This window comes from Chenopodium quinoa, unplaced genomic scaffold (assembly GCF_001683475.1).
Source record: "Chenopodium quinoa cultivar QQ74 unplaced genomic scaffold, ASM168347v1, whole genome shotgun sequence".
Classification (NCBI taxonomy): Eukaryota; Viridiplantae; Streptophyta; class Magnoliopsida; order Caryophyllales; family Amaranthaceae; genus Chenopodium; species Chenopodium quinoa.
The window spans coordinates 159,536-187,522 of record NW_018744874.1 but is presented as its reverse complement, the minus strand read 5'-3'; the positions used below and the strand labels follow the sequence as shown (position 1 = coordinate 187,522).

Sequence of the window (27,987 nt, the reverse complement as noted above, 5' to 3'; positions counted from 1 at the left end):
AAAACCATGTTTTTGTAAGGAATTAATCTAGTACCATAACTTCTATTTTGTTCAATTAATCCACTTCAACTGATGTTACCGTCTCAGTAAATAGCTTTTTGAAAAAATTGTTAATTTTTTTCACTTACTTATTGATAAGTAAAGGTATCATTGATCAAAGTTTTGCATTGACATGCGTATACGGTGTTTCACTTAAAATAAAAACGGATGTAATGGGTACGAGTAGTAAACAATAAAGAGCTAATGTACGTAATTGGGTTATGTACTTATGTGTGAGAGAAAGAATTTAAAAAAACATTGGTCTCAGTTTTAAAATTGAAAGTTTTGCAAAATTTCAAAATAATAAAAATGTTGTATAGTAGATATTAAGTAATGACCTAAATCGAAGACAAGTGTGGTAAGGATTTAAGAATGATCGACGTAATATAATAAACATAAATAATTGTCATAATTTGTAAATGCTCGTATCTAATCTAATATTCCCTCCGTTTTTAAATACCTGCTCCACTTTCTATTTCCGTCCGTTTTTAAATACTTGCTCTATTTTCTTTTTTGGAAAGCTTTAACAATATTTAATTCAATTCTCACACCTAATGGACCCAACATAATACTCTCTCTCATCCTATTCTCCTCTATTTTTGCTTTAAATTTTTTATTATCCCAATTAGGCCCTGTTCTTTAGAGCTGCTTTGCTCTGCTCTGCTCTGCTGAAATGTGATGTGCTCTACTGAAATCTGTTCTGTTCTGCTCTACTTAATATTTAATTATTATAATAATAATTAATATTTAATAAGAATAATAATAAATAATTAATATTTATAATAATAATTAATACTTAATAATAATAATAACAATAATTAATTATTGATATTTAATAAAAATAATAATAATAATAATTAATTATTAATATTTAATAATAATAATAATAATAAATTAATAATAATAATAATTAATATTTAATAATAATAATAGTAATTATACTAATATTAATAATAATACTTATAACTAATAATATTAATTATAATAACAATAATTGATTTTTATAATAACAATTAATATTAAGATAATAACTACTCCCTCCGTCCCAAAAAGAACGACCCATTTGGCCAAAATTTTGTCCCAAAAAGAATGACCCATTTGCATTAAAACACCACCAATTTGCAACAATATTTTGCAGCAATATTTGTGCAAAATTAGCTTCCCCATATAAAAATTTCATTTTCCATGTTATTTTATTACTTTTTCTCTCTATTTTTTTACAAACCCCATGTAAATTTATCTTTCCAATATACTTTTACTTCTTTTTACTTAACTTCCTTAATACCCGCGTAATCAACCCAAATGGGTCGTTCTTTTTGGGACGGAGGGAGTGATATTTAAAGATAATACTAACTATAAATTTTTAATAATAATAATAATTAAATAATATTTAATAATAATAATTATTATAATTAATATAATAATAATAATAATAATAATTAATATTTAACTTTAAAAATTTAATGATTATAATAATAATGCGATAATAATAATAATAATAATTAATATTTAATAACAATAATAATAATAATAATAAATACTACTACTACTACTACTACTAATAATAATAATAATAATAATAATAATAATAATAATAATAATCAAATCTGCTCTGCTCTGCTCGGCTCTGCTCTGCTGAAATCTGCTCTGCTCTATTCTGCTCTGCCCAGAAGCTCAAAAGAACAGGGCCTTACCCCACTACCTTTATATTTTATTACTTTCTCCAATTTCTCCTAAAACTTGTGCATGCAAAAATAGAACAAGTATTTAAAAACGAAGGGAGTAAGAAGTAAAAAAAAAATAAAAAAAAAAAAGTGTTGCGAGTATTTACTATTTAAACGATAGACATTTATGGTTTCTACTTTCTAGCGGTTCGTGCCAAATTGCAAGGTTCAAATGTAAGAATATTTGTGTGCTTTCAAGACGACAAGGCAAGCAACAGAAACGCAAAGGAGCAGCAAGGCAGACAAACAGTCATCAGTCTCTCTCTCTCTCTTCACACTAGCCCTGCAATTTGCGCGCGCAAACCAGGTACCTTCTATTTTTGATTAATTTTGGGTACAATCTTGCATTTTCAACTAGTTTATGCTTTGAATTTTTCTGGGTTTTCTTGACATAATTCCTCACTCAATTTTTCTTCTGGGGTTTTTCTGGGTTTGTGTTTCTCAAGGGTTTCAAGAAAAAAACAGCGAAAAAGCTGGGAATTCACATGTACAGGTTAACAATGAAAGCGGTTGCTAGTTCAATGCCGCTGTCACTTCCAAAATGGCGCTCAGTTGTTCTTCTTCTACCTTCTTCACTCCACAGTTGCTCGTCTCTTCGTTCTTCTTCACTCCCAATGTACTCTCTCTCTCTCTAACTTTTGATTTGCTTTAGTCAATATTGTGGGGTTTTATGCAAATTATGAAATGGGTAATAATTGTTTGTTGGTCTGTTCAGCTTATTTTGTTGGGTTAATATATGTTTAAGGGAAAATAGGTATTGTATTAGTCAAATTATTAGGAGCAGGGTAGTTTGTGTGTAAGGATTTAATTTTGTTTGGGAAACATTTGCACTTGTTTGGCTAAAATTGAAGTACAGTATTTGTGTTGATACTTGTGTTAAGAGAGTGTATAGGCTTTGTTGTGTTATGAGAGTGTTGCATAGATGTATGTTTCATGTTGGGTTTTTGTTATTGTTATATACAATGACTTGTTATTTACTGTAAAACGGCATAAACGGGTATTATTCAAGGCGGAGTTTGTAGAATCTAGCCGTTGAGATTGAGGGAGAGGTGAATTCTAGTTCCAGTATGAGTATATAAGAAGTAGGATTGTATTATACTTATTTATACTATTATTGAGAAATGGATTAAAGTGAGCAATGTCAGTCTGTGAAAGTTTTTTAAAAAGTTTTTACTGCTTTGGGAGAGATATGACTTAAAAACAAAGTCTTGCAGTCGTTTCCTGACCGGTCTAGTTGTTATTCTACATAGGAAAGTAGATAGTGTATTCGGGCAATGTAGAATGTTGGGCGTTGTAGGTACGAGGAGCTTTTTTGAGGTAATCGAGATAGGTGGATCCGTGGATGGCATAAATAAAGAGTACTTTGGTAGGAACTAGGAAGCAATTGTAGTTTTTTGCTGGTAGTTTTTACAAAGATTTATGATAAGTATATGTACAATTATTTCGGATATAGTAACACTAACACCTGAGGGTGATTAGCTGGGATGGCAATTGGAAATCAGCTAATAAATAAGTTTGAACTGTGGGATCAAATTACCTATAAGCATTTTAAAATAAGATGTACTATGTTAAGAAGCAATTGCAACAAGTACAAAAATACATATTCAATTGACATCTGTCAAATCTTAAACCTTTTTATCCTAAGTTTGACATCTAATTGTTTGTCATCAAAATTATGTCAAAGGTTTAAATGGGTCATATTTTTTTTGTGCATTTGTCTTTATTCGACTCATTGTTTTCTTTTCTTGTTTTGTTCCTTGAAACGAAAAGATGTATGATGACATTCACTTTTACCTTCTTCCCCTTCCTGCTCTCCCCTTCCAAATAGGGGGACTAAAAAGAAAAGAAATTTGATTTGTGCTATTGCTTAGTTGCAGAAGCAGACAGAGTGAAGGAGTGCAATATTACAGAGATAAAGAAGCTCTGAAAGGAACAACTAGGAAAAACAAGAAAGCTAAAGAATGGAAAGATGTTCTGAGCGAAAAGGACAATTCCCATGTTTTCTGGTGGAAAGAGGTCCTTAGCTATGTGCTTTCTCATTGACATTCATCCCTGCCCATATACATGTCTCTGATGTCTACACTTGTTTACATGTGCACACAAATTTGTATATTTCAACACTTTTATGCATTTCTTTATTTATACATAGCTTACATCTATATTCTTCCGTGTTCCTATGTTGTAGAAATTAGGTGCATGCAGGAAACCTTCAACAGTTCAACTTATTAAGAGACTTGTCTACTCAAACTTGCTTGGGTTGGATGTTAACTTGAAAAATGGGAGGTAAGCTAATATAACTGTCAGTTATTAACTGATTGTTTTTTCTGAACTTTGGCATTTTTCTTTGTGAAATTAAATTTCTTAGATAAATGCTTTTCTGTTGCTTGTATTAGATGTTGACTGGAAGTTAGGGGGTAAGTTTGGAATAGTAGATTCCATTTTGTTTTGGTTCCACATTTATATCTGTTTTTTTGGTGACTGATTTTTGAATAAATCATATATAGATCCTTGTCATCAGAGGAATGATGACAAGTTGTTCAGCCTTTATATACTTACATGGAATACCTTTTCTTTATGCAGTTTAAAAGAAGGGAACCTTAACTGGGAAATGTTACAGTTCAAGTCAAGGTTTCCACGTGAAGTTCTGCTATGTAGAGTATGCCTTCATCTGATTTACTGCCCTTGTTGTTATCACACTTAGCTTCATAATCCTCTGCAGTGGTAGGTTAACTTATACCTTCTTTCCATTTCCTTTTTTCAGGTTGGGGATTTTTATGAAGCCATTGGTATCGATGCTTGTGTTCTTGTTGAATATGCTGGCTTAAATCCATTTGGTGGCTTGCGCACGGATAGTGTTCCAAGAGCTGGCTGTCCTGTGGTGGTATTGAAATGACTTCTCTTTTTGTTCCTGATAATTTCATCATCTCATGCTATGTGGGAGCACATGACATAGCTTCTACTTTGTTTTAACTGTTACTATAGTAGCAGGATTGCAGGAATGTGAACTAATTTGAAACCTGTGTTTTATTCTGGATACTGTCCAGCTTATTCAGTGCTTTGTTAAAAGGAAAGGTCCCTCTGTGTCTTTTCCTTTTCTTTTCAGTACTAAGACTACTAACTGGTAGAGACGTAGAGTCGTTTCATGATTATCTAGTTTCCAAAATAAGATATATCTATGTTTATGTTATATTTTGTATTGCTGTCAAGTGGGCTTATTCCCTTGCCTTTATTTTTACTCATTTAATACTAAGAACAAATGGGTTTTGAACATGCTGTGTTTTATAAGGACATCTCAGAATAAATAGAAGCCTTTTGGGGCTTATAATTATATCCTTCAGAAAGGGCTAGCTCATAGCCAATTTTTTCACTTCTCCCTATGATTAATTCAGATATGTCAGAAAATAATGTTTCATAAGACCCTTTTATTTTATTTTATTTTGAGGAAAATGTTCATAAGACTAAAATTTATTTATACCTCTGTCAAATATGGAGGTTTGTAAAGATATCTTTATTTTACTCTGGCATTGCTGTGAACTTTGCATGCTTGATAATTCAGCACCCCCCCCCCCAAAAAAAAAAAAAAGTGTTTATTTGCCTGGGGATAATTTACTGATTCTTTAATGGAAATCTCTACTTTCTTTATTTGGGTTCTCAAGTGAATTTATCTCTTTTTGTCTGCATGCCAATTCTCCTATGAGATTTACTGTATATAATGTACTTTTGCAGAATTTGCAACAAACATTGGACGACCTGACTCGCAATGGCTATTCTGTTGTGAGTATTCTAAATACTATTGTATTGTTTAAAGCTGTCTCCATTAACATTAATAGATCTACATATAGTCTCATATTTAATCCATGAAGAAGTCAAAAGCTTATTACATGAATGGCTCTACTAGCCTGCTAAGTGTTCCAATGACATACTTGTCTTTAACTTATCCCTTGCTGTGTTTAGGACTTTAGGGTCTTTGTCTTTTGTAGAATTGAAAAACTAAGAGCAGAAGAATTGTCTTCTGTTTATATTGTACTTTAGGTTAGTTGACTGACTGTACATACCAGTATTTATTAATTCCATATAATTTCCTGAAAGTTTCCTTCAAAAATTTTCCTTTTGAAATGACTTTAAATTAAAAAAAAATGTACAATTATTCTTAAAATATGAGTTATGTTATGGCACTCCACATGAAAGGCATATAAGAATCTGAATTGAATTGGAAAATTTTTATGAGTTGCTCACCTGGTATTTTTTGTATAATTTGATTAGCCAAACAATTTGGTTTTCCTTTGCAGTGCATAGTTGAGGAAGTGCAGGGTCCAACTCAATCTCGTTCTCGGAAGGGTCGTTTTATATCTGGGTATATATATGTATATGATATTTTGGATTCACTTTTCTTTTTCCAATCAATTATTTCTGAGTTTGCTTTACTGGCTTTTCCTTTATGGGCCTTGTGGCGCCTTTGATGAGGAGTCGTTTAACATTGTTATGCTGTTCAAGAATCAAGTCATATAACTGACTACTGTTGTTGGTTGAAACCTATGGATTTTGAAGGGACAATCACTTTAGTTAAGTAGGTAATGTGATTTTGAAAAAGGTGTCAAATCCCTTGTGAATCATGAAACCGCTTAAAAAGTTAAAAAGTAGTAATGGTCTGATATTGGGGTTTGAATTTTCCATTGTTATGCACAATCTTTGTACTCCCTTGCATTGCATGAGGAACATGAGGTCCATGACTGACAGTTTTGTCTGGAAGTGGTATCACAGAATACATTGAGTTGTCTCTATTTTTTACCTAAACTAGGATATATATATAAGGTTGAAAGTAGCTCTCCCTAATGACGACATGTTATATTTTTTCACTACTGTGCCAAAAAGAGGTTGGAAAAGAATGTCACCTCTCCCTAGTTGGGATGCTGTTGTTTTCAAGTCCTCTATTTCAAATGGGCAAGTTTTAGTATTTTTTTTTTTTTAGAGAGAGAGGGAGAGAGAGAGAGATTGCCTGGAAGGAGCAAATTAGCAAAATGAACATCTTGTTATATTGCTTTCATTCCTTGAATTTCATCCTTCACATTTGCAAGAAAAGTTGTTAGCCAATGAGATGGTTTCTGTGGCATGACTTCATCTGCACTTGGGGTGGTGGTTGTCTTGAAAGCATAAATTATTTACCTATTAAAAGATCCTTGCTGATGATAGGATGCCTGCTGGTTATCAATATTTTCATAATCCCATTCTTAGCTAAAGTTCCTCCTATGTCCTGTTTTGTCTGTGACTTTCTACCCATTATTGCTCAACAGCAAAGGTTGCTTTTCAGAGGTGCATGAATATATTGGTCAAAGGAAATGGATGTCTGTGTATGTTGTCTTAAGCTTGGATTTGCTGGGTTTCAGTGTGAGCTAACTTGTTTTTGATGCTTAGGCACGCCCATCCAGGAAGCCCATATGTATTTGGCCATGTTGGGGTTGATCGTGACCTTGATTTTCCTGAACCAATGCCTGTTGTTGGTAAGAGAGAAGTTGAATATGTTAATTATATCTTTGTTTGGTTGTGCTATGTCAAGATAACTTTTTTTGAAACACTTTGGTAGTGCTTTTTAGTTTTGGATTGAAGTTCAAAAATAATAATGAATATGGTGGACTAGCTCTTACTTCAGTTAATGATGCTGTAGCTCCTGTTCTTGTTATACTTTTTTCTTTTGAGTGGGTGGTCTGGGTTAAAAACTTAAAATTTCCTGTTAAGTGTACTGTTTTTGGATATCTTTCTTTCTTTGGTTGGCATCTTGGTCAAAATTATTCTTCCCCTTGTTGAATTTTTTCTGCAACCTATTGAGACTAATGATTTACTGAGTATTTGATTTGATTTCTGTTTTCAGGGGTGTCTCGTTCTGCAAAAGGCTATTCTTTAACCTCAGTCTTGGAGACTTTGAAAACATTTTCTGTTGAGGATGGCTTAACTGAAGAAGCCTTAGTCACAAAGCTCCGCACTTGTCACTGCCATTATTTGTTTCTCCACAAATCATTGAAGCACAACTCTTCAGGTGTGCATCTTTGCCTTCAAGTCATGTATTTATATGTGAATATCCTATTCTCATGCCTTGTATTCAGATGCTCCAGTTGTGGTGTTAATATCGCTGATGCTTTGCTATCCTTTTGCTCTAGGTTTTAATTTCTCTAGAACATACTTTGCAGAGTTGATGAACACATCCTTTTTTGTTTGTAATCTTCAATGATACTTTATCAATCCCCAATAGTGCTTACTCTTGACATACACTGTGTATTTGGGTTTGATTTGTCGTCTATGGACCACTTATATTGAAGTAATTGGATAAACATTATTCAAGTCATATTATACGTAGTAGTAAATAGCTATTGATTTTAGAAGCTATTGACAGTTGTTGAATGAATTAATGTCACCAATTTCCCTAATTACAGAATCAGATGCTTCATGCTTCCCTTGAAGAACCAATAATTATTCTTTGTTTTTTGGTTCTTTAGCCCTCTGTAAACAAATCAGGGTTTAAGGGTACATGCACTTTGAGTCACGATCTTGCCAGTTGCAGGATCATACTGGGTGGTGATTTTGGCTTCATTATTATAGGGTATTTTGGATGGAAATTTTTATGAAATTAAATTTTAGTTTTTACAATTGAACAATTCCTTTTCTCACATGAAGATGCTTTGATTCAGGAACTTGTCGCTGGGGAGAATTTGGTGAGGGAGGATTGCTGTGGGCAGAATGCAGCTCTCGATACTTCGAATGGTTTGAAGGTGACCCCGTCAAAGAGCTTTTGCTCAAGGTTGATTGCTTGAAGAAGCTAATGACTGGATATCTTATGCCTATCCTTTTGTTAGTTCTGTATGATGTTTTTCTGTGTTATGTTTAAGCTTAAGTTAACATGCAGGTGAAGGAGCTTTATGGTCTCGAAGATGTTGTTGTATTCAGAAATATAGCCGTTCCTTCTGAAAAAAGGCCCCGTCCTTTACACCTTGGAACTGCCACACAGATTGGTTGGTGCAATTTGTAATATTATTTAGCTCTTGACTTTCTCTCTCTCTCTCTCTCTGTTTTTTTTTTTTTTTTTTTTTTGGTCATGTATATTTTTGATGTCTTCAGGTGCCATACCAACAGAAGGTATACCTTGTTTGCTAAAAGTGTTACTTCCATCAGGTTGCACTGGTTTGCCCCAATCGTAAGTAGTTTATTTTCTTTATGTTGTTGAATCATTGTTCATCTTATGTAATTTGTCGGTATGAAAAATCTGCCTTCTACTTTTTAGAAACATGAACTGGAATGCTTTTTGAAGGTTTAGGGCTTGTATGGATTTGCTTCCTTTTTAATTGCCCTGAATCTTTTCAATATAGTGATAAAGTGAATAATTGATATAGCTTTAGCCTTGTTTTACCAAACGAATCTCTTATCTTATAAATTTAAGCATGCACTGATGGTCATCCAGTTTCTTCACAAGTCTTTTTTTACTGGCCCCAACCAATCCTTACCTTTTGGGATTATAGCTTTATTGGGATTTTGAGTGCTATTATCTCAAAATTGAAAATTTTGTTTCAGGTATGTTAGAGATCTTCTTCTTAATCCTCCTGCTTATGCTGTAGCAGCTACAATTCAAGGTATGTAGATATAGGCTTGAGACCATGAAGTAAGACTTGGGGTAACCAGCTGCCAACATATATTTTTGGCTTTCAAATGGCTGGATTGATTGTTTTTGATTCATTGAAAGAAATATATTGAAACTAACATGTAAACTAATATGTCAGTGCTTGTTATAATAGTCTGATAGAATGCCTGTACACTGCAATGTCATTGAATTGCTAAAACAGACTCTATTAAGTACTTTGCAAGTACCGTAGAGTTTATTATACTAATGCATCAACATCAACACTAACATCAACTTCTATATTATGTCAATGCTTTGAAGACACTCCCACCTATTGCTAGGTTTGAGGGGTTGGATGTATGCCGCCCTACCCCTATTTTATTATAACTGAGAGGTATTTTCCATTTGACTCTTGATCTAAAATTAACAAATGTCAGTAGTTTCAGCACCCAGTATTCTTTTCATTACCCCATCTGAATTAGAAGCAGATACTTTGATTTAAAATATGATTTACACTTATGAAATTATCTAAGACCTTATGGATTCTCTATGATGTAGCTGTCTAATGTACCTCTAAATTATTTGCAGAAATATGCAAACGCATGAGCATTGTGACATGCTCAATACCTGAGTTCACATGTGTATCATCTGCAAAGGTTATCCTCTAGTCTCCTTAATATATGATTTATCCATTTGTACTGATTTAGCATTATCTCTAGGCTTCTGGTCTGGTAAATATCCGAAGTTTCCCTCATTGTTCATCATTTCTGTCTTGACTTTGTATTCATCTGCCTATATGGTTTATCTAGTTAGTCTTGTTAAACTCAAAGATTTTTGTAGATTCCATGTCCATTCTTCTGTCTTAAAGTCAAAACATGTGGTATCCCCCATCCCTGGGAATGCAGTAAGCTAATCAATACATTTACAACTAGGATCTAATTGAAATTGTATATCTTAGTCTTAGGATACATCTTAGTCTCCTACACTCATCCTTGCCTCAAGGAAGAGCCTGTGAGAGGCTATGTGTCTACTTCAGAAGCGATTTGTTTCCACATGTTTAAGTGATCCGCATGGCAATTATAAAAGAGTATAGGATGCAAAACTTCAGCTTTAAAATCAAAACATTCATTTTCAGAATACAGAGCTACTGAGCTACACATTTAATGACTATATGAGTGATGTGCATGTAATGTGTGATGACTCAAAAGTCACTGATGCAGTGCATTGCAAAGTATTTAAAATAATCAAGTGTATGGTGCATATGCTCCTTAAATGCGTATGTACCATCAACACATCTTTATACCCATTTTCTGTGTTTGTTAGACACAAACTAGCTGTGGACCTTTCATAGAATTGCATGCTGCAGGTGCTCTAATAGACTACTGCTTTGTTCTTTTCTAGATGTGAGTGTTTCTCCAAGATATGATATGTAGGGTAAGCGGTAACCAAATAATCTGTAAGCAGTAATGGCTTGCTTAAATTGCAAACCCTCTTTTTTTTTTCTTTACCTGTCTTCTTGATATTGATCTGCTGCATAGAACCTTCTTCCTTTCTGTATATAAACATATGCATGTCTGTATGATTGTATCCGTGCATCAGGCATCTCATCATCTTTTTTTCCTTTCTGAAAGTGCTTGTTTTTCCATCCACTCTTTTGAGCAAGATATTGTTGGATATCTAATTGTGGATTTTTCATCTGCAGCTTGTCAAGTTACTAGAGCTGAGAGAGGCTAATCATATTGAGTTCTGCAGAATAAAGAATGTTGCTGAAGAAATATTGCAGTTGCATGATAAATATGAGCTTCGTGAGGTCCTCGAATTATTGATGGTTCCTACTTCGGTGGCAACTGGATTGAACCTCGAATTTGACACACTAGTGAGTTTGCAAAAGATTATCTTTTTCAAAAGTGACTACTTATATTATATGCTCTTTTATGTTTTTGCAATTAAAATTAGGAGCTGACTAAGAAAATGATACAATGGATTGGAATTTATACTACTTGAAGACAGAAGGAAGCTGCCTCTTTAATGGACTAGTCCTAATTGTGGGGCATAGTGTCTGAACTGTTAATCTGAAAATGTAGATGTTACGGATCTAGCTTTTTGATGTTACAGGCATAAATGCATAATTAGTTGCACTGGTAGGGACTGATGTGAAGCTGAATGAAAAGATATTTAGTCAAATAGGCAACCTTTAAGTTGATATCAAAATGAAGTGAATTGATGAATTGTCTTTTGAAAACAGATCTTTATTTTTATTTTGGGTGAGGGGGATGTAGTATGTCAACCATGGAACTGGCACTCCGAATTTTTGCTATGCTAGCTAATAACTTTTATGGAATTTGTATTTCATCATGAGTGTTGGTTTTGTTGGCTAACAGTTTTTTTTTTTTTTTTTTTTTTTTTTTTTAATATGTTAAATTTTCTTCCAGGTTAATGATTGTGAATGGGTGTCACGTAGAATTGGTGAGCTTATTTCACTAGATGGTGAACTTGAGCAACAATTAAGTTCTTTCCCGCATATTCCAAGTGATTTTTTTGAAGACATTGAATCTTCTTGGAAAGGGCGTGTGAAAAGAAAGCATATGGAAGATTTTTATGAAAAAGTTGATGAAGCAGCCAAGGTCCTTGATATGGCGGTAGGTGCATATATCTCCTGGATTTTGATTGTGCTCTTCCATAGCTGTCTTTGTTTCACAATACTTCATTTGTTGGATTCCAAATTCTGCAATGAAGTCTGGATGGTGTACGGAGACAGAATCACAAAATATTGACCGTTCTGATAAATGATACTCTAATGGTACATTATTCAGGCTTGTTACCAATTCCTGCTATTGTGCTCTTTCATAACTACTCTGTATGGATTTTATGTTTAGTTAGACTAAATTTTACAATGCTCTCAGGAGCATGATGCTCATCATGATCACAATAGAACATGCAGTTTAAAATTTTTAGAAAATAGAGAAATTTGTTTGCATGGTTAATTTTTTTTTTTTTCATTCTAAAATATATGTACATATTCTTCTCAACACAATTACATATTATGCACATAAACAAATTGATATTGTTGCTGTTGAAAAAATACGCAATAGCAATTTAGTAAAAGTGAATTTGACACGCTGCAATGTTATTCTGGTTGCAGCTGCATGTTCTTTATACGCACTTCCTTTGCATCATACATTCATTCTCTTTCTATCATACGGGGATCATGATGTAATTTGAGCAAAGTCATGTTTAAATTTATGTGTCAAGACGTGATTTCTCCGAGAAAAAAAGTATATGAAACCATCAACCAAGCTCCTTGCATGAGGATTCTACTTTTGACAGTGGGTTAAATCTTAATTGTTTGTATCCTTGCTCCTGTGACCAAAGAATTGAATAGCACTCCAGTTTGCCTTGGATTGGAGTATACAAACACATTTAGGATTGTTAGTGGGGATGCTTATTGTAGCTGTCATATTTTAGAGCTCTATCCTGCTAATTTGGGTTAAATGCATCTATTCATCACTCCACATGACTCAATTGCTGTTGTCTTTTTTGTATTTGTTACAGTTTCTAAACGGAATTTACAGACTTACAGCATAAGATACCTTCCAATGACCATTTGTGCCTTTTCATAATTTAGGTATCGGAGGATTTTCTACCCATTATTTCAAGGATAAGAGCTTCTATAGCGCCACTTGGGGAGCCAAAGGGTGAAATTCTTTATGCTCGAGAACATGAGGCTGTTTGGTTTAAAGGAAAGCGGTTTGTACCATCAGTATGGTCTGGGACCCCAGGGGAGCAACAAATTAAACAGCTGAAACATGCATTAGATTCGAAAGGGAAGAAAGTCAGTGAAGAATGGTTTACCACGACAAAGGTGGAGGATGCATTGATGAGGTTTGCTTCTGATTTGTAACTAGAATTGAATAATGATGTTTTTTTTTTTTAAATCATGGAATAATGATTTAACATTGAAAAATGCTTAAGAAATAAGTTTTGGGTTTCAGGTACCATGAAGCTAATGAAAAGGCTAGAGCCAAAGTTCTTGAACTGCTGAGGGGTCTGTCTGCTGAGTTGCAACATAAAATTAATGTTCTTGTCTATGCATCCATGATGCTTGTTATTGCAAAGGCTCTATTTTCACATGTCAGGTTAGTGTTGCAGAGTTGCACATTCTAGACTCTTATTATCTGTCAGTACTCTTGCTATCTTTCAAAGCAGTTTAAATTTTCCTTAATAGTTGACTTAGGATGGTATTCCTTGGTTGATGTAATTAATGGCTTTATCAAGTCTTTTTGCTAGGGAATCTTTATTGCTAAGGTGTATGACTCTTATATATGTGTCTCAGGACATTTGGCAAAAGTGATAATATGAGCACTGTTTATGCCAGGCAGAGAGATTAAGCTTCATATTTAATAAAATTTAAACCTTCTGGCATTTAACATCTACTAGTTGTTGCCCGTCCAAAAAAAACATCTAGTCGTTTTAACCAGCCAGTTGCAATGTCTTCACAGTTGATCCTTGATACATGTGTAACTGAGTTTCTTTTTATTTTTATCTTAGCAAAATTTCTAATATTAGGACTACGTTTTTGCCATCTGAGAGCTGGAAAATTTGGACACCAGATCAAGTAATGCAACTAATACATGCCAATCATTATTTGTATTTGCAGTGAAGGAAGGAGAAGGAAATGGGTCTTTCCTACGCTGGTGGAATTTAGCAGCTCACAGGTAGTATTCCTGATTCGGACGACCCCTCCCCCCCCCCCCCCCCTCCCCTAAAAAAACAAAGAAGAATCCCTCCTTCCTTCTCCTACCCTTTCCTGAAGTACTGATCCTTCCTCTTGCCAACTGGGTCTTTGATGTATCCATGTCTGTATACAGAATGGAAAGCTGGATGGTGAATCCTTAAGCATGGAGATGACTGGTCTATCCCCGTACTGGTTTGATATAGCTCAAGGCAATGCAGTGTGCAATACTGTCAACATGAAATCATTATTCCTTCTAACAGGACCAAACGGAGGTGGTAAATCAAGTTTATTGAGATCAGTCTGTGCAGCCGCTTTACTTGGAATATGTGGGTTTATGGTTCCTGCAGAGTCTGCTTCAATCCCACATTTTGATGCTGTTATTCTTCACATGAAATCCTATGATAGCCCTGTTGATGGGAAAAGCTCTTTTCAGGTATGTCACCTGGGATATCTATAAAATAGAAGATTTTAAAGAATAAATACCTAGTGGCTAGTCTGCAATTACATTCAGTTGTTTATGCCTGGACTGCAATCAAATTTCTGATTTAAATGAAATTTTTGAATACAAAAAATTCAGATAGAAATGTCAGAGATGCGTTCACTACTATCTGCAACAACTTCAAGAAGTCTTGTTCTCATAGATGAAATCTGTCGAGGAACAGAAACAGCAAAAGGAACTTGTATTGCAGGTAGTATTGTTGAAACTCTGGATGCAATTGGTTGTTTGGGCATCGTATCAACTCACTTGCATGGAATCTTTGATTTGCCACTGAGAAGAAGCAAATCTGTTAACAAAGCAATGAGTGCAGAATTTGTTGATGGTCAAACAATACCAACTTGGAAGTTAGTAGATGGAATCTGTAAAGAGAGCCTCGCATTTGAAACTGCCCAAAGAGAAGGGGTACCTGAAACACTAGTCAAACGAGCTGAAGAATTATATCTCTCTGTATATGCAAATGAGATGCCTTTGAAATATGACAAATCTGATTGTTTTGGCTCTACTGCTATTGTGAATAACTCTAATGAAGCTCACTGCGACATGAGTACTTCCTTAACCAACCTAAACTTGGCTACCCAAGTGGAAACTCTAAAAAGAGAAGTCTATAATGCTGTTACTGCCATATGCAAGAAGAAGTTGGCTGAGCTTCATAAAATGGCAGACTCGTCTCAAATTCCAGAGATTAATTGCATTTTTATTGCTGCTAAGGAGCAGCCACCTCCATCAACAATAGGTGCTTCAAGTGTTTATATCATGTTGCGCCCGGATAAGAAATTATATGTTGGAGAGGTAAATTTATGCATTATATTATACAAAAATATTTGGAAAAAATAAATAGGCAATTAAAGGAGCACTTTTTTTGGCTGAAATTCTAATACTTGCCATTTAGGCAAAAACTTTACCAAGATATCATCCATTCCTAGCTTCATCATGCTGAAATCTTACATATATGTACTTCTGTAGATACTAGTATGTAAAAAAATCAACAAACCCTAATTTTTATTGAATTTCATGGTGCTGCAGACTGATGATCTCCAAGGTCGAGTCCAAGCACATCGATTAAAGGATGGCATGCAGAATGCTGCATTCCTTTCATTCGTAGTCCAAGGAAAGAGTGTAGCTTGCCAGCTTGAGACCCTTCTGATCAATCAGCTTCCGAAACGAGGTTTCTTCCTCACTAATATTGCTGATGGCAAACACCGAAACTTTGGTACATGTGATTCCATCTTAGAACCAGTTACTGTGTGTAAATGAATGTGCAGTTATCTCATTCAAAATTTTGGTTGGATTCTAGGGATCAAGGGGGTGTATATTGTATTGGCCCTTATGAAATGTATTTTGTATGGAAGGAGTAGGACTGTAGGACTGTAGGAGATGTATATTGTTCATAATTAACTGGCTAGTGGAAGCAACAATTTTGTTCATAATGCCGAGTTGCCCTAGCAGTGCACTTCCTTACTTGAGTTGAAGCATTTATCTAGCAATGTTCCACTTCCATTTTGTCTGATTTGATTTCCTTTCGAAACTTCTAAAATATTTTTTTGAGGGTTTATTCTTACACAAGTATTAGGGACTCAGGGTATTGTACTTTGTGCAGTGGTCCTCTCTTGGTACTGAAAGAGTTCATCCGGTCACTTCCAATATTCCCAACCACTGCAAAGACCAAGCTAAAATTCTGTCCTCGACCAAGCCGCAAGGCATCATCCGATGCCAAAAGGCTAGGGTGTCTTACAAATTCCTAGCTAAACCCAGAAGTAGCATTCGTTTAGGATCAGACAACACAGGTACTTGTTATCACGCAATGTGTTAAAATCGGGTGAATTACTTCAGAGGCGGTGTGGTGATTGGCCATTTTTCTTTAAAAATAATTTATGGAAATAATGTTTTAAAAAATATTCCTGTGAATGGAGTTTATACCACAATTTTTTATTTGCGCAATCTAAATTTTTATTGCACTTTTTCTTTTTTATGACTAATTTATAACAAGGTTAGTGAATGGTGGTTAGAGCTTCCTTCCCGATTCCAGGAAATTTCGGGATCGTTTTTCATCACCCGCCCTTGTGGCTCTCTAAACACCAAAAACAATAACAAGGTTGCACTTAAACAATAGCACCTGATGACATAATACTCCATTCTTTAGTCATCACGAGCAAATTGCAGCCCTATTAATATAGACCCAATGCCCCTATTATTATATCCGCTATTAGTTGCCTTAAAGTTAGACAGTTAACAAGGCTCGGTTCAAGATAAATACGCAAACTTTGAGCAAATTTGAATTTTCACAACAGAAGAATTGGTTACGATGAATGCCACCTTTAGCTACAGCTTTGAGTTGACAGAACTATTCTAAATATAGATCAGCATTACAGTACAAAACTGTTATTCCCAAATTGGAAACAACCTACCACATATCATAGCATGCTATGCAAAATTGTGCTTGGTTTCTCGGTCATCCTCCACATAAATGAATTGTCAGGATTCTATGCTCCCAGTACTTGGAGGGAGCTACTATTGAATATCGGCCATTGGGCTTTCATGCGACAATGCAGACTCAAACAGCAGCAGGAATTGAAGAGTCTACCGACTTCATCACCTGTTCACCCATCTCTTTGCATCCAACTAATTTCTGTAAGCAGTAGTCAATTACATATTAGTCATTAACTAAAGAAAGATTTACAAGAGAAGAAAAAATGTAATGATCCCAATAGTAAGTAATTAGTCATACATTATATTCAAATTTAGAAACTAATGTCACAAGATTTGTACATTGTAAAATGAATGCTTTCGCAAACCAGAAGCAAATGGACTTATGTACACGACCTGATGATGTGTACCAATTTTTTAAACTAGCATTACCAATTTCATTATATAGTGTACATTGAAAAAGTTCAATTCAACTGCACCTTTTGTTTTATTTGAAGGAAGGAGAAAATAGAAAAGTGTAGTGTGTGAACTTGTGGGAAACCCGGCCGCTACACTACAATCCTCCCCCCCCCCCCCCCAAAAGGCAACCAAAGAAAAAAAAAATTATATAAAATATAAAACTTACCAAGTACAATTCTATATACAACAATAATGTAAACATGCAGAATGTGGAATTTATATAACAATTCATTAAGTAAACATACATTTCCAGCTGAGTATATGTCACCAGTTCGGAATCCCCTATTTAGGGTCTCCATAACAGCTGCCTCAATCCTGTCTGCGGCCTTGCTTTCCCCAAGACCATACCGCAAAAGCATTGCAGCACTTAAGATCGTTGCCAATGGATTTGCCTTGTCCTTGATTTTTCAACAAGTCAAAATCAGTTTCCATTCTATATTTAAGCTAAATTAAGATTCAATAAGTCAAAAGTCCAACCTGTCCGGCAATGTCAGGAGCAGAGCCATGTATAGGTTCAAAAAGTCCAGGTCCCTATATAAATCACAAAACTAAGTCCTTAGTCATATAAAATAAATCCTAACTATTAAAACACCAATTATTGGGAGAAAAAAAAAGCAAAAAAATAGCAATTATTGACACCAAATTAGACTCCCATACCGATTGACCTATGCTTGCAGAAGGAAGCATTCCAATACTCCCACTAATCATTGAAGCCTCGTCAGATAATATATCACCAAATATGTTGTTGGTTAAAATAGTGTCAAACTGCACAAATAAATCAATCGACACTGTCAGTAATGGAGAAAAGAAAAGAGAGGAAAGAAAATAAGACTGTTAAATGCTTAGTGACTTTGGGTTGGTAAGGGTGAATAGATGAATAAAATACCTGTTTTGGATCACGAATAAGTTGCATTGCTGCATTATCAATATACATATGTGAAAGCTCGACATCAGGGTAGTCCACTGCCATATCCGTAACTCTTTTCCTCCAAAGCATAGATGCCTGACTAAATTGTATAGAAATGAGACTTAACAATAGATATGGTATAATAATTAGAAATTAACCTTATGAAAAACTTCACCGCAACATATAATCCGAAATATGTGCTTTGTAGGACTTAATGCAACCGAATCATGCACCAATATCTCTAAAAGTATTAAATTAGAAAGTAACAGTCTTTGTGCCTTTATGCCTAAATATATATATTTTTTAAAAAAAAAATTATTTACACCAAGCCTTTGTGGTTGCAATTGAATATTAGTAGAACAACTTGTTTACGGGAGTACGGGACTGGTAATTATTATACACTAGCTTGTCTGAGAATTACAGCAAAATCTGCATAAGGTCCATCAAGATGCAATGCTGACAAGATAGTGTCAAAACACAATAAGGCATCCCACAAATATTATATAGAAAATAAGTAAACAGCCCTTTCAAATTCTGCACAAAGAAAAGGTGCCTGATAGTAGTTATAACTCAGAACTTTCTAGCCATATTCATTCTATTCATTGGGTTTTAGAGCGCTTTATACCATACTGTCACTTGCCAGTATAGCTAATCCACATAATATGCACACAACAAAGAAAAATAAAAATAAAGTCACCCAAAAGACTAAAAAAATTCTTATTAGTCACCAGCACCACAAACCTCTAGAACATTGGCTTTATCAACAGAGCACAGTTTCCCACGCCTCTTTCTAGCAGTCTCAAAAGCAACACGAGCAATACGGTCAATCTGCCAAAAGAAAATTTTGATAAACAGTTTAATGGATGTGAGATCATGAATTACAGATATAAATGCAACATCATTGAAGAAGGGATCAGAGTACAAAAAGTCGCTATTCCCAACTCCAATAACATGTTCACATCAAGCAAATCTATTTCATCTAACTTATATTGAATTATATACACATTAACTATTAATTAAAAACATGACAGAAACAAAGACAGTTTAATCCAGTAAACAAGAACAAAATTGAAAAGGTAAGTTCAATTCATAGGTTTAATAATTACTACAATCTGATTTTTCTCAATCCACTGGCTGCCGCCTATGGACAAAACATGAACACATAACCCGAGACATAAACCATTTGCTATCACTGAATTAAGCAAATAGAGCCTGATTCCTAAATGAGAAGGATGGAGGTCAAACTACACTGCAAAAACAGTGTTCCCTAGCTAAATGGACATTTTACTCAGCTCTGCATAAGGGAAAAGGAAACAACCCTGGTCTGCTATCATGGAGAAAGGAAATATGATGAAGATATTGAAGAAATAATAAACAAGGTGTTAGCAGTCAAAGTCTCTCCTTTAGTAGATTAGTAGACCTGTATTCCTAACAGTTTTCACTCAAACACACCTCAGCCCAAAGACAGGCCACCCCCCCACTAAACCTTATTTACTAGAAGGAAGAGCCACTGCAAATGAATGTCACTATCTCGTATACGTTGTTTTGGTCTTATAAATTTCACTTCATAATCTAGATGGAATCCTTTACCTTGTACTATATCTGACCAATTCTTCTATCTAAAAGGATTCAGAGTTCCTATTTCCCATTCCACCCAATTGTCTCTCCACTCTATGCCAAAGAATTTTTACAAAGAATCTGTGTGATAAGTCCATTTTGTTTTTGTGGGACAATTTTAAACATCAAAGACTACTTCTACAAAAGATAAAATTACCTTAAAGTTTACATAAAATCTGACTAGTAAAACATACCTGAGAAACAGAGTAGACCTCAGTATTGAAACCAATCTCCTCTCCCTTTTCATTCACACCAAAACCCCTAGGCTCCCCAAAATAAATACCTGAATTTAAAAACAGAAGTTTCAGAGAAGAAAAAATAATTACATCCACTAATGAAGTTATTTAGAAGCGCTTTCAGAATGAGTTCAACAATATAGGACTTTTACCGGCAGTAAGCTCCCTCACCACCATTAGATCAACACCTTCGGCTACCTCTCTCTTCAATGTGGTACAATCGATCAACTGGAAATCCAAAGCACCCATACATTAGGAACTTCAAAAATATTAGTAAAATTAAATAGCATCAAAAGTATTCTAGGAATTTGACCAGATATAAATAATGGTGTAGCCTCATCCTTTAGGAGCAAGATTTAATCTTACCCATAAAATAGCATTAGCCATAGAGTGCCTAATTCCGGAGCAAATAATTTTAATTTACACACAGCTACTACTTACCAGGCACACTTACAGAAAGCACTTAAATAACTTTTTCCCTCAAGAATTCACGAAGTGGTTTTTCTACATTAACTAAGGACAAACTTTAATGATTCTGTAATGGACTGACTTAGTATTTTCTGATTTAAAGACTAATTAAGAGATAAAAGCTTGATACTTTGGTTAATAATGGCAGAAATTGGATACAAAAGGATAGATTAATAGCTTAAGGCTATTACTCTCTTGACAAATTAAAGTTATCACTCTCCTAGTAACTTCAGGTTACTACTCTCAACATTTTTCCTCACAATTCACATGCTGTCCTACTGCATATACTATCCCCTATATATACTAAGGCCAAGTACTACTAACCTAAAAGTATTAGACTTCCCAAATCGCCCTTCCTAATGTTAGTTTATTACAGATTTTTGTACTACACTGGCCATAATTAAGACAAATCTGACTCGAGATAATGTAGGATGAAACAGTTCATAATATAACCTTTACATTCCTAAACTCGACAAACTATAGGTCACTTGCGTCACGCCGTCACATTATAAATTCTCATTGCTTTATATAGAAGTACATTAGAAGGTTTTTTTACCCTCGGGGTTCATAAGATATATATGTCTTATTTCAGCAAGGGATACAAAAATTCAGGGGTTAATGTTTCCCACCTCAACAGTAACCACTGCAGTATCTAGAACATTGCTCCTCAAAGTTGTAGTCTTTATTTACCAAAGTTATACTTGCCATAGAAAACAATGAAAGTTCATGCCTTGAGAGAAAAAAAGAGGGGAGTTGGGAAAGCCCATGAGCTTGATGTATGCAAGAAGTTTCAGTATAAATCAACAGAACAGTATTTTAAGAAGAAAAAAAAGTAACATAAATAAAATAAAACACCGAATATAAGCAAAAGAAACAGAAGAGCAACCTGAGGCAAGACAGTAGCTGGCCTTAAATTTGCAAACACGTCAAGACCTGCTCGAAGCTGAAGCAAGCCGGTCTCTGGCTTCAACTTCTTTTCAAGTTTGTCCCATTTATACCTGATTTCCGACAGGGCCAAGTAACCCATCCTTATTTTCACATATTACAAGGGAGGGAAGCCAGAAAGAAAAAAAAATAAAAAAAATTAAAACAAGTGAGAATGAATTTTACCCTCCAATAGCTCCAAGAAGAACAGCATCAGATTGTTTTGCTGCTGCAAGGGTCTCCTCTGGCAATGGAACTCCAGTGAGATCAAAAGCAGAGCCACCAACAGGCATCTCTTGGTACTTGAGCTCAATCCCTAAAATTGAAGAATACCAATGAACAAATTAAAGATTGACAGAAAAATACAATATGACCAAGTGAGAAAAAAAAAAAACATTTCTGACAAGCATAATTTCAATTCTTTAATTTTTGACAAGTAAAAGCATAAGGCAGATATAGAAGTTAATCAAAAACATATAATAAGTTATCTAGTGTATAGATCGCGGGAGGTCCATCTGTACAGATGGAGTAGCCTTTTTAGAGAGGTACAGTTAAATCATTCATTATGTTAATCACAATTCACACACTGCAGAAATCTTGATGCTTTATAGTTTCACTCAACAACGTGCAAGTAGCAAACAGTAGTAGTATGATTTCACACGAAAACCTGATATTTTACAGAATGTCCTCAAAACCTTTATGAGCACACAAACATTTAAAAAATCGGATGTAAAATAATATATTGTACATCTGCTACAAAGTTACCTTGAATGAAAAATTACCCTTTAATGAATGAAAGTTACCTGGTTATCCTGATACAAATAAAAGTTATTTATGCTTTATTGATAAAAGTTACCCAAAAAAGTGTTAACTTTGACTAATCCAGATGAAGACAAGCTCAATCTGTCACCTTTAATCTTACATCAACACTTATATATAATTGCATGAGGGAAGCAACCTAAAACAGCAAACCCTTAAATACATAGAAACAAAGATAGCGATCCCTTCCACTGTTCCACCTAAGATTTGTTTGTGATCTTATCCAAAGAATATGTAGACCAACATTAGGAAGGGCATTTTGGAGTCTAATACTTTTAGGTTAGTAGTCCTTGACTCCTTGGCCTTAGTATAAATAGGGGATAGTATATGCACTAGGATATCATGTGAATTGTGAGGAGAAATGTTGAGACTTGAGAGTAGTAACCTCAAGTTACTAGGAGAGTGATAACCTAAAGTTATCAAGAGAGTAATAGCCTTAAGCTATTAATTTATCCTTCTGTGTCCAAATTCCGGCCATTATTAATCTAAATTCCAAGCTTTCATATTATTATCCATATAATATAAAAACCTGAATTTCAGTCTATTACAGAATACTACACCCTTCTACATCTCTAGCAGCTACGCATTCACCATAAACTTATCTTCTTTGGGCCTCTCCCTAGAAGTAACGGTGATGTCATCCTAAAGTGCTGCTAAACATAGATAGGACTTTACAAACATCCATGAACGACTATCATAGAACCAATGGTCATAGACCATACTAGAAAGATTGGATACTTTTAGAGCATACTAGAAAGATTGGATACTTTTATATAGCTTTGTACATGACATCTCAAACACAACTACTGTTAATAAAAAGAAATATCACTTCTTTGGTTAGTACAAATGTTATCTATATCAACAATCCATATCAACAAGAAGGAAGCCTTAAAAGTATAATGTCTAGAAAGGACAAGTGATCATTCATTATTGATAAATCGGGAATTTTTGTCAAGTGGGATTATGTAAAGTAATGAAGTTGTCCTAAAGTATGTACACTTGCACATAAATCACAAGTGTGCTCAATTTTTTATCAAACAAACAACAAGGTATGCATGGGAAATCTAGAAACCCTCTTATCAATTCCTAAAACCTATCATTCTATCTCCCTAAACTTAACTTTTTCTAAAAACAAAATCATACACATATCAGTCATTCTTCTCCTACTAGAGTTCATAAAGTGAGAAGAAAATGATACACTACTATTGAAGGGAATGAATATCTCCTTTCTCATTTCCTCTGACTTGTTCTCTAGGTCATTTTTCCCTCTCTACACTACACACCAATCTAACTAATTATGAGTATATTATGCCTTTGTGTCCTACATGGCTACATATAACATTATAAACATTATACTGTAGAACACCAGCCAAAGAAAGCTCTCAATATCAAGATTAAAAATTTACACAACAATCATATTCGTCAAACCTTTATCAACCCAAAATCCATTAAATATAACCTTCATTCAAGCAATGACCAGTCCCAAAATTCCTATACCCTAACCCTTACTAGCCCCTACAAAATTCTCCTTTTCCTTAACAACCCCAGCTTATTATCCGCTCAATAATGAAGAGTACAACCACAATGCCGCAATCCGAAACAGAATTCTCAGCAATGAAGAATACATTAATAAAACCCCCACCCATTCACCCACCAAACACACATAATCAAGTGGGACAATCCCAACTTCAATGACAAAAAATTCACCCAACACACATTTCCAACTACATCAATGTATCCTACATTCCAACCATAATCAATAACCATTATAAGGGTTTCCAAAATCACAAAGTAGTACAGTATAATAACTAAAACCCAATTCAATACAAGATAACAATAATCAAAAATTTAATTCAAAAGTAACAATAATCAAACAATAACAATGTTAAAACCTTCAAGAGAAGCGGCAAATTGAAGAACATCTTTAGAAATTGAGACAATTTCAGGGCCAATGCCATCACCAGGAAGAAGAGTGATGTTGTAGCTTCTTTTGGTGGGTGTTGCAGCAGCAGAACAACGCACGGTTGGGAATTTTGTGGGGTTAACTGTAGCAAAGGTTTTAGCTTTATGAAAATGAATTTGGGGTTTCAATGACGCCGCCAAATGAAGCTGTAGGTGGGTTGCTGCCATTGTTGGGGAGTCAAAGAGGAGAGAGAAAACTGGGTTAAGGGTATGAATGGGATTATGGGTAGTGAGAATGTGAGATGTGCTCACTTTTGTTTAAACTCTAAATTGGGTACCACTTCTTGTTTAAGGTTATGCACATGAACTAATTTTCTTTATCAAGGGGCACAATTGCACAAACAATGAACAATACCAAAGTAACCAAATTATGAAAGTATGAAACTACCAAAGTACCTTCTTGATTAGATTCTGCGTAAGTGTAACACATAACTTCGAATACAGTATTAGTTTATTGTCCTAAGGGGCCGTTTGGTTGGGGGTATTCAGGAAAGGGAATTTGTTGATGTTTGTTTAGCACTTTCTTTCATTCCCTTTACCCCCTCCATTCCCCGAATTCCTTCTAAGTCCATTCCCCACCCCCCTAGGTATTTCCATTCCATTCTCTAGCCACCCCAACACCACCACATCACCACCTTTACACCTACCAACACCACCGGAAACCAGCCCACCTACATACCTGACCACCGCCGACCATCGCTGCCCCACCCCCGATCCTCGCCGCCCTCCCCTCCCCCGCAAAAACAACCACAACCCCCGCGAAATAACCACCACCACCCACCCAGCCCTCCCTATCACCGTTAAACCGCCGCCTAGCCCTCCCAAAGCCCCGCCCTGCCCCTTCCCGTCGCTGCCCTTCCCCTCTCCCCGCAAATCTGCCCCTCCCCGCCCCTCGCAAATGAATTTATTTGAATTTGAAATGATTTGCAGTTTGTTTGATATTTGAAAGTTGATTTAGGATGTTTAGTGTACGAAAACATTTTAGATCTGAGGTATTTGGTTGTATTAATATGTTGTGTTCTGATGATTGAAGTTTTGATTGAGTTTGTCTAGATCTAATTATGTTGGCATAGAGTTGAGTATTTCTGGGCAGCGACGGGAATACTGGGATCCATTCGTGGCTAGGCTTCATTCGTGGCTGAGGGAGGATTTGCGAGGGGCGGGGACGGCCGGCGAAGGGAGGCGCACGGTGAGGGAGCAGCGGCGAGGGGTTTGGTGGCTGGGTGGTGGCTGGAAACGGTGGAGAGTGAAAGTGTAGGTGGCTGTGTGGTGGTGGTGTGGTGGTGGGGCTCATTCTCTTTGTTATAAAACAAACAGCATACACAATTTTAGGTAATTTCATTCCATTCCTTGTCTTTCCCTTTGTTCATTCCATTCCGATTACCCTGTGCGAACCAAACGGCCCCTAAGTACTTTCTCTGTTTCAGAATAATTGACATATTTGACTTTTTTACAAATTTGACTTTTTTTTATATAATATACTTTGTATAAATTAACATTTTAATAAAAACTTGATATTTAATGAAACCAATCCAACTATGTAATTATACAAAGTACCTCGTATAATATTAGCTTTTGATATATTTTCTATGAAAAAAAGTAGTAAAATTTTATAAATCAGGCAAAAAATCAAAATGTTAAATGAATTATGAAATAAATGTGGTATGTCAAGTAGCTATAGAAAGTGTATTACTTTTTTTTAGTTGTTTTGTCACACAATATGTAGTAATTGTTATATGTATATGTTGTTTTAATAAGATTGTTGTCTTTATTAATCTTGTAAAAAAAGTTACTTTAATAACAATGATCATTCGTGTAGCATTTGATTCATTAAAATTAAAACATTAAAAATTTAAAGGAAGAGATTAAAGTTATTGTTGTTGGGTTGTTTTTTAATTGTAATTTAAGAAGCGTTTGATGAGATGATCGGATTTGTGTTGAGTGTCAACCAAAAATGCGTACAGTGTTACAATCAACTCTTGAAACATGAAAGCAAAAGATGACTAAATTGGTTAGCAACCTATTCAAAATGATAAAATCAACCGTTCATATATACCTGTCACATCTCAAAATTTGCATTCAATTCTAAAATTAATTAGTTTTAGATGATATTAAAGTCTTTGACTAGTTAGCAATATTTTAGGGTACACATGTACTACTAAGTATAGCCAATACAAATATACTAAATCAAACAATCATCCCCTAATTAAAAGCGATAAAACGTTTGTTTTAAGAAGTCTTTAATGCTCCTATAAACTAAAATTATAGATGTACAAAATCTTAAATTCAAGCAAAATCTTTATGATATGTAGAAATTCATGACATCAAACATCAAATCTTGTCTGATTTAATCTTCAAATTAAAAGATAAACAAGAACTTCGGCCACTAGACCTACCTTGCCCTTAATTATTCTCATAATCTTATAATGAATATCCATGTATGATTTAGGTGGATAACTATTGGATAAGGTCAACACCTTCGTTGTGCACCATTACTAATAGTCCAATCAAAATTTAATTTTGGAATAGGCAAGGTGTAACTTGGTCATTCTCCTCCTATGTAATAAGCATGCCTAGAGAATAGGAGATAATATTGCAAATGGAAAAACATGTTAGCATGGCTACCAAAACCTCAAACTCCACCACCAAAAGAACATGCCTTTGCTCTCCTACCACCCATCAAGGCTCTTTCCGGTGCAGCTTCCACCGCGGCCGACGAAAGTTTCCGATGAGATCTCCACCAGCAAAGCCCAAATTCAGGAAAATTGAGCCCAACAGTGCCATAAAGACCAACCTGTTGAAGGCCTTATTGTTACAGATTATCAACCCATCAAGACATGACCTCCAAAGGCGTTGGCGCTTTAAGCACAAGCCCACCAGGTTTAGCCTATCTTAGAATAACAATACACTTTTGGTTAGGTGATTGTTTTTTTACACAAAAATTATAAATGTTCCTCTATTTTATTTTTGTTATCTTTGTTAAATTTTGAGGAGTTCAAAGATATATTGTAAGACTCCTATAAGAGTATTGATTTTGTTTTTTTGTATTTTTATTGGTATACATTACAATTTACAAACACAACTGAATTTTTATGGAATATCTTTGTTTGTTTCTTATTGCTTGAGAACTCTACAACTTTATCTAATCGAAATGAATGAGACACCTTTGTGGCTTTGTGCCAATTTATTTTTTTTTTTTTTTTTTTTTGGACAATTAAATAATAAGTTATATTTGACAATTGGTAATGTCGTAGAGAAAGATATTGATATTGATTAATAAGTTGTGTTCGTAACAATAGGTGATGATTTAATATGATTTCAAGGGTAATTTTTCAGAATATTAACTATTAATTTATTATATTTCCTTGACCCTTGCATCTCTAATTTAGATTTTTTTTTTTTTTTTTTTTTTGGCAAACGAGGGGCAAAGCCCCGGAATCTCTAATTTAGATAGTGTTCATTATTCCACTTTTATATGACTTAATCATAAACAATAATGGATACTATATACTTTTTTTTTTGGTGCATTTAAATTGTAAAATAATTGGAAAAACCTTTTTGACGAAGAAGT

At 34.7% G+C, this 27,987-nt stretch overlaps 2 protein-coding genes and 1 long non-coding RNA gene across 5 annotated transcripts; 2 read left to right on the top strand and 1 right to left on the bottom strand.

Annotated features, from left to right (window-relative positions):
- The first annotated feature begins 1,816 nt into the window (after window positions 1-1,816).
- Window positions 1,817-16,069, top strand: LOC110704944 (DNA mismatch repair protein MSH1, mitochondrial-like). 2 transcript variants are annotated; one of them, XM_021882753.1, is made up of 23 exons: window positions 1,817-2,070; window positions 2,210-2,379; window positions 3,641-3,779; window positions 3,949-4,046; window positions 4,344-4,419; window positions 4,525-4,644; window positions 5,490-5,537; window positions 6,053-6,117; window positions 7,176-7,261; window positions 7,630-7,794; window positions 8,444-8,553; window positions 8,659-8,764; window positions 8,871-8,946; window positions 9,321-9,379; window positions 9,955-10,022; window positions 11,069-11,242; window positions 11,799-12,005; window positions 12,992-13,248; window positions 13,359-13,502; window positions 14,024-14,081; window positions 14,235-14,534; window positions 14,679-15,389; window positions 15,624-16,069. In XM_021882753.1, exons 2-23 carry the CDS (start codon window positions 2,249-2,251, stop codon window positions 15,852-15,854), a joined length of 3,429 nt encoding a protein of 1,142 aa, XP_021738445.1. In that variant the 5' UTR covers window positions 1,817-2,070; window positions 2,210-2,248; the 3' UTR covers window positions 15,855-16,069. The 2 variants fall into 2 exon arrangements, with proteins under 2 accessions (XP_021738445.1, XP_021738444.1); XM_021882752.1 differs by having other exon boundaries at window positions 3,635-3,779.
- A 749-nt stretch (window positions 16,070-16,818) lies between these two features.
- LOC110704941 (3-isopropylmalate dehydrogenase, chloroplastic-like) lies at window positions 16,819-24,947 on the bottom strand. Of its 2 annotated transcripts, none has more exons than XM_021882751.1 (11): window positions 24,813-24,947; window positions 21,822-21,951; window positions 21,598-21,709; window positions 20,396-20,471; window positions 20,202-20,290; window positions 19,132-19,218; window positions 18,370-18,486; window positions 18,141-18,248; window positions 17,961-18,014; window positions 17,729-17,881; window positions 16,819-17,226 (listed from the first exon to the last, which is right to left on the bottom strand). In XM_021882751.1, exons 1-11 carry the CDS (start codon window positions 24,844-24,846, stop codon window positions 17,152-17,154), a joined length of 1,035 nt encoding a protein of 344 aa, XP_021738443.1. In that variant the 5' UTR covers window positions 24,847-24,947; the 3' UTR covers window positions 16,819-17,151. The 2 variants fall into 2 exon arrangements, with proteins under 2 accessions (XP_021738443.1, XP_021738442.1); XM_021882750.1 differs by lacking the exon at window positions 24,813-24,947 and adding an exon at window positions 24,347-24,799.
- Window positions 24,948-25,186: 239 nt separating this feature from the next.
- On the top strand, window positions 25,187-27,529 carry LOC110704942. Its single transcript, XR_002508026.1, has 2 exons — window positions 25,187-25,748; window positions 26,866-27,529. It is a non-coding gene; the product is annotated as an uncharacterized LOC110704942 (long non-coding RNA).
- Window positions 27,530-27,987: the final 458 nt, after the last annotated feature.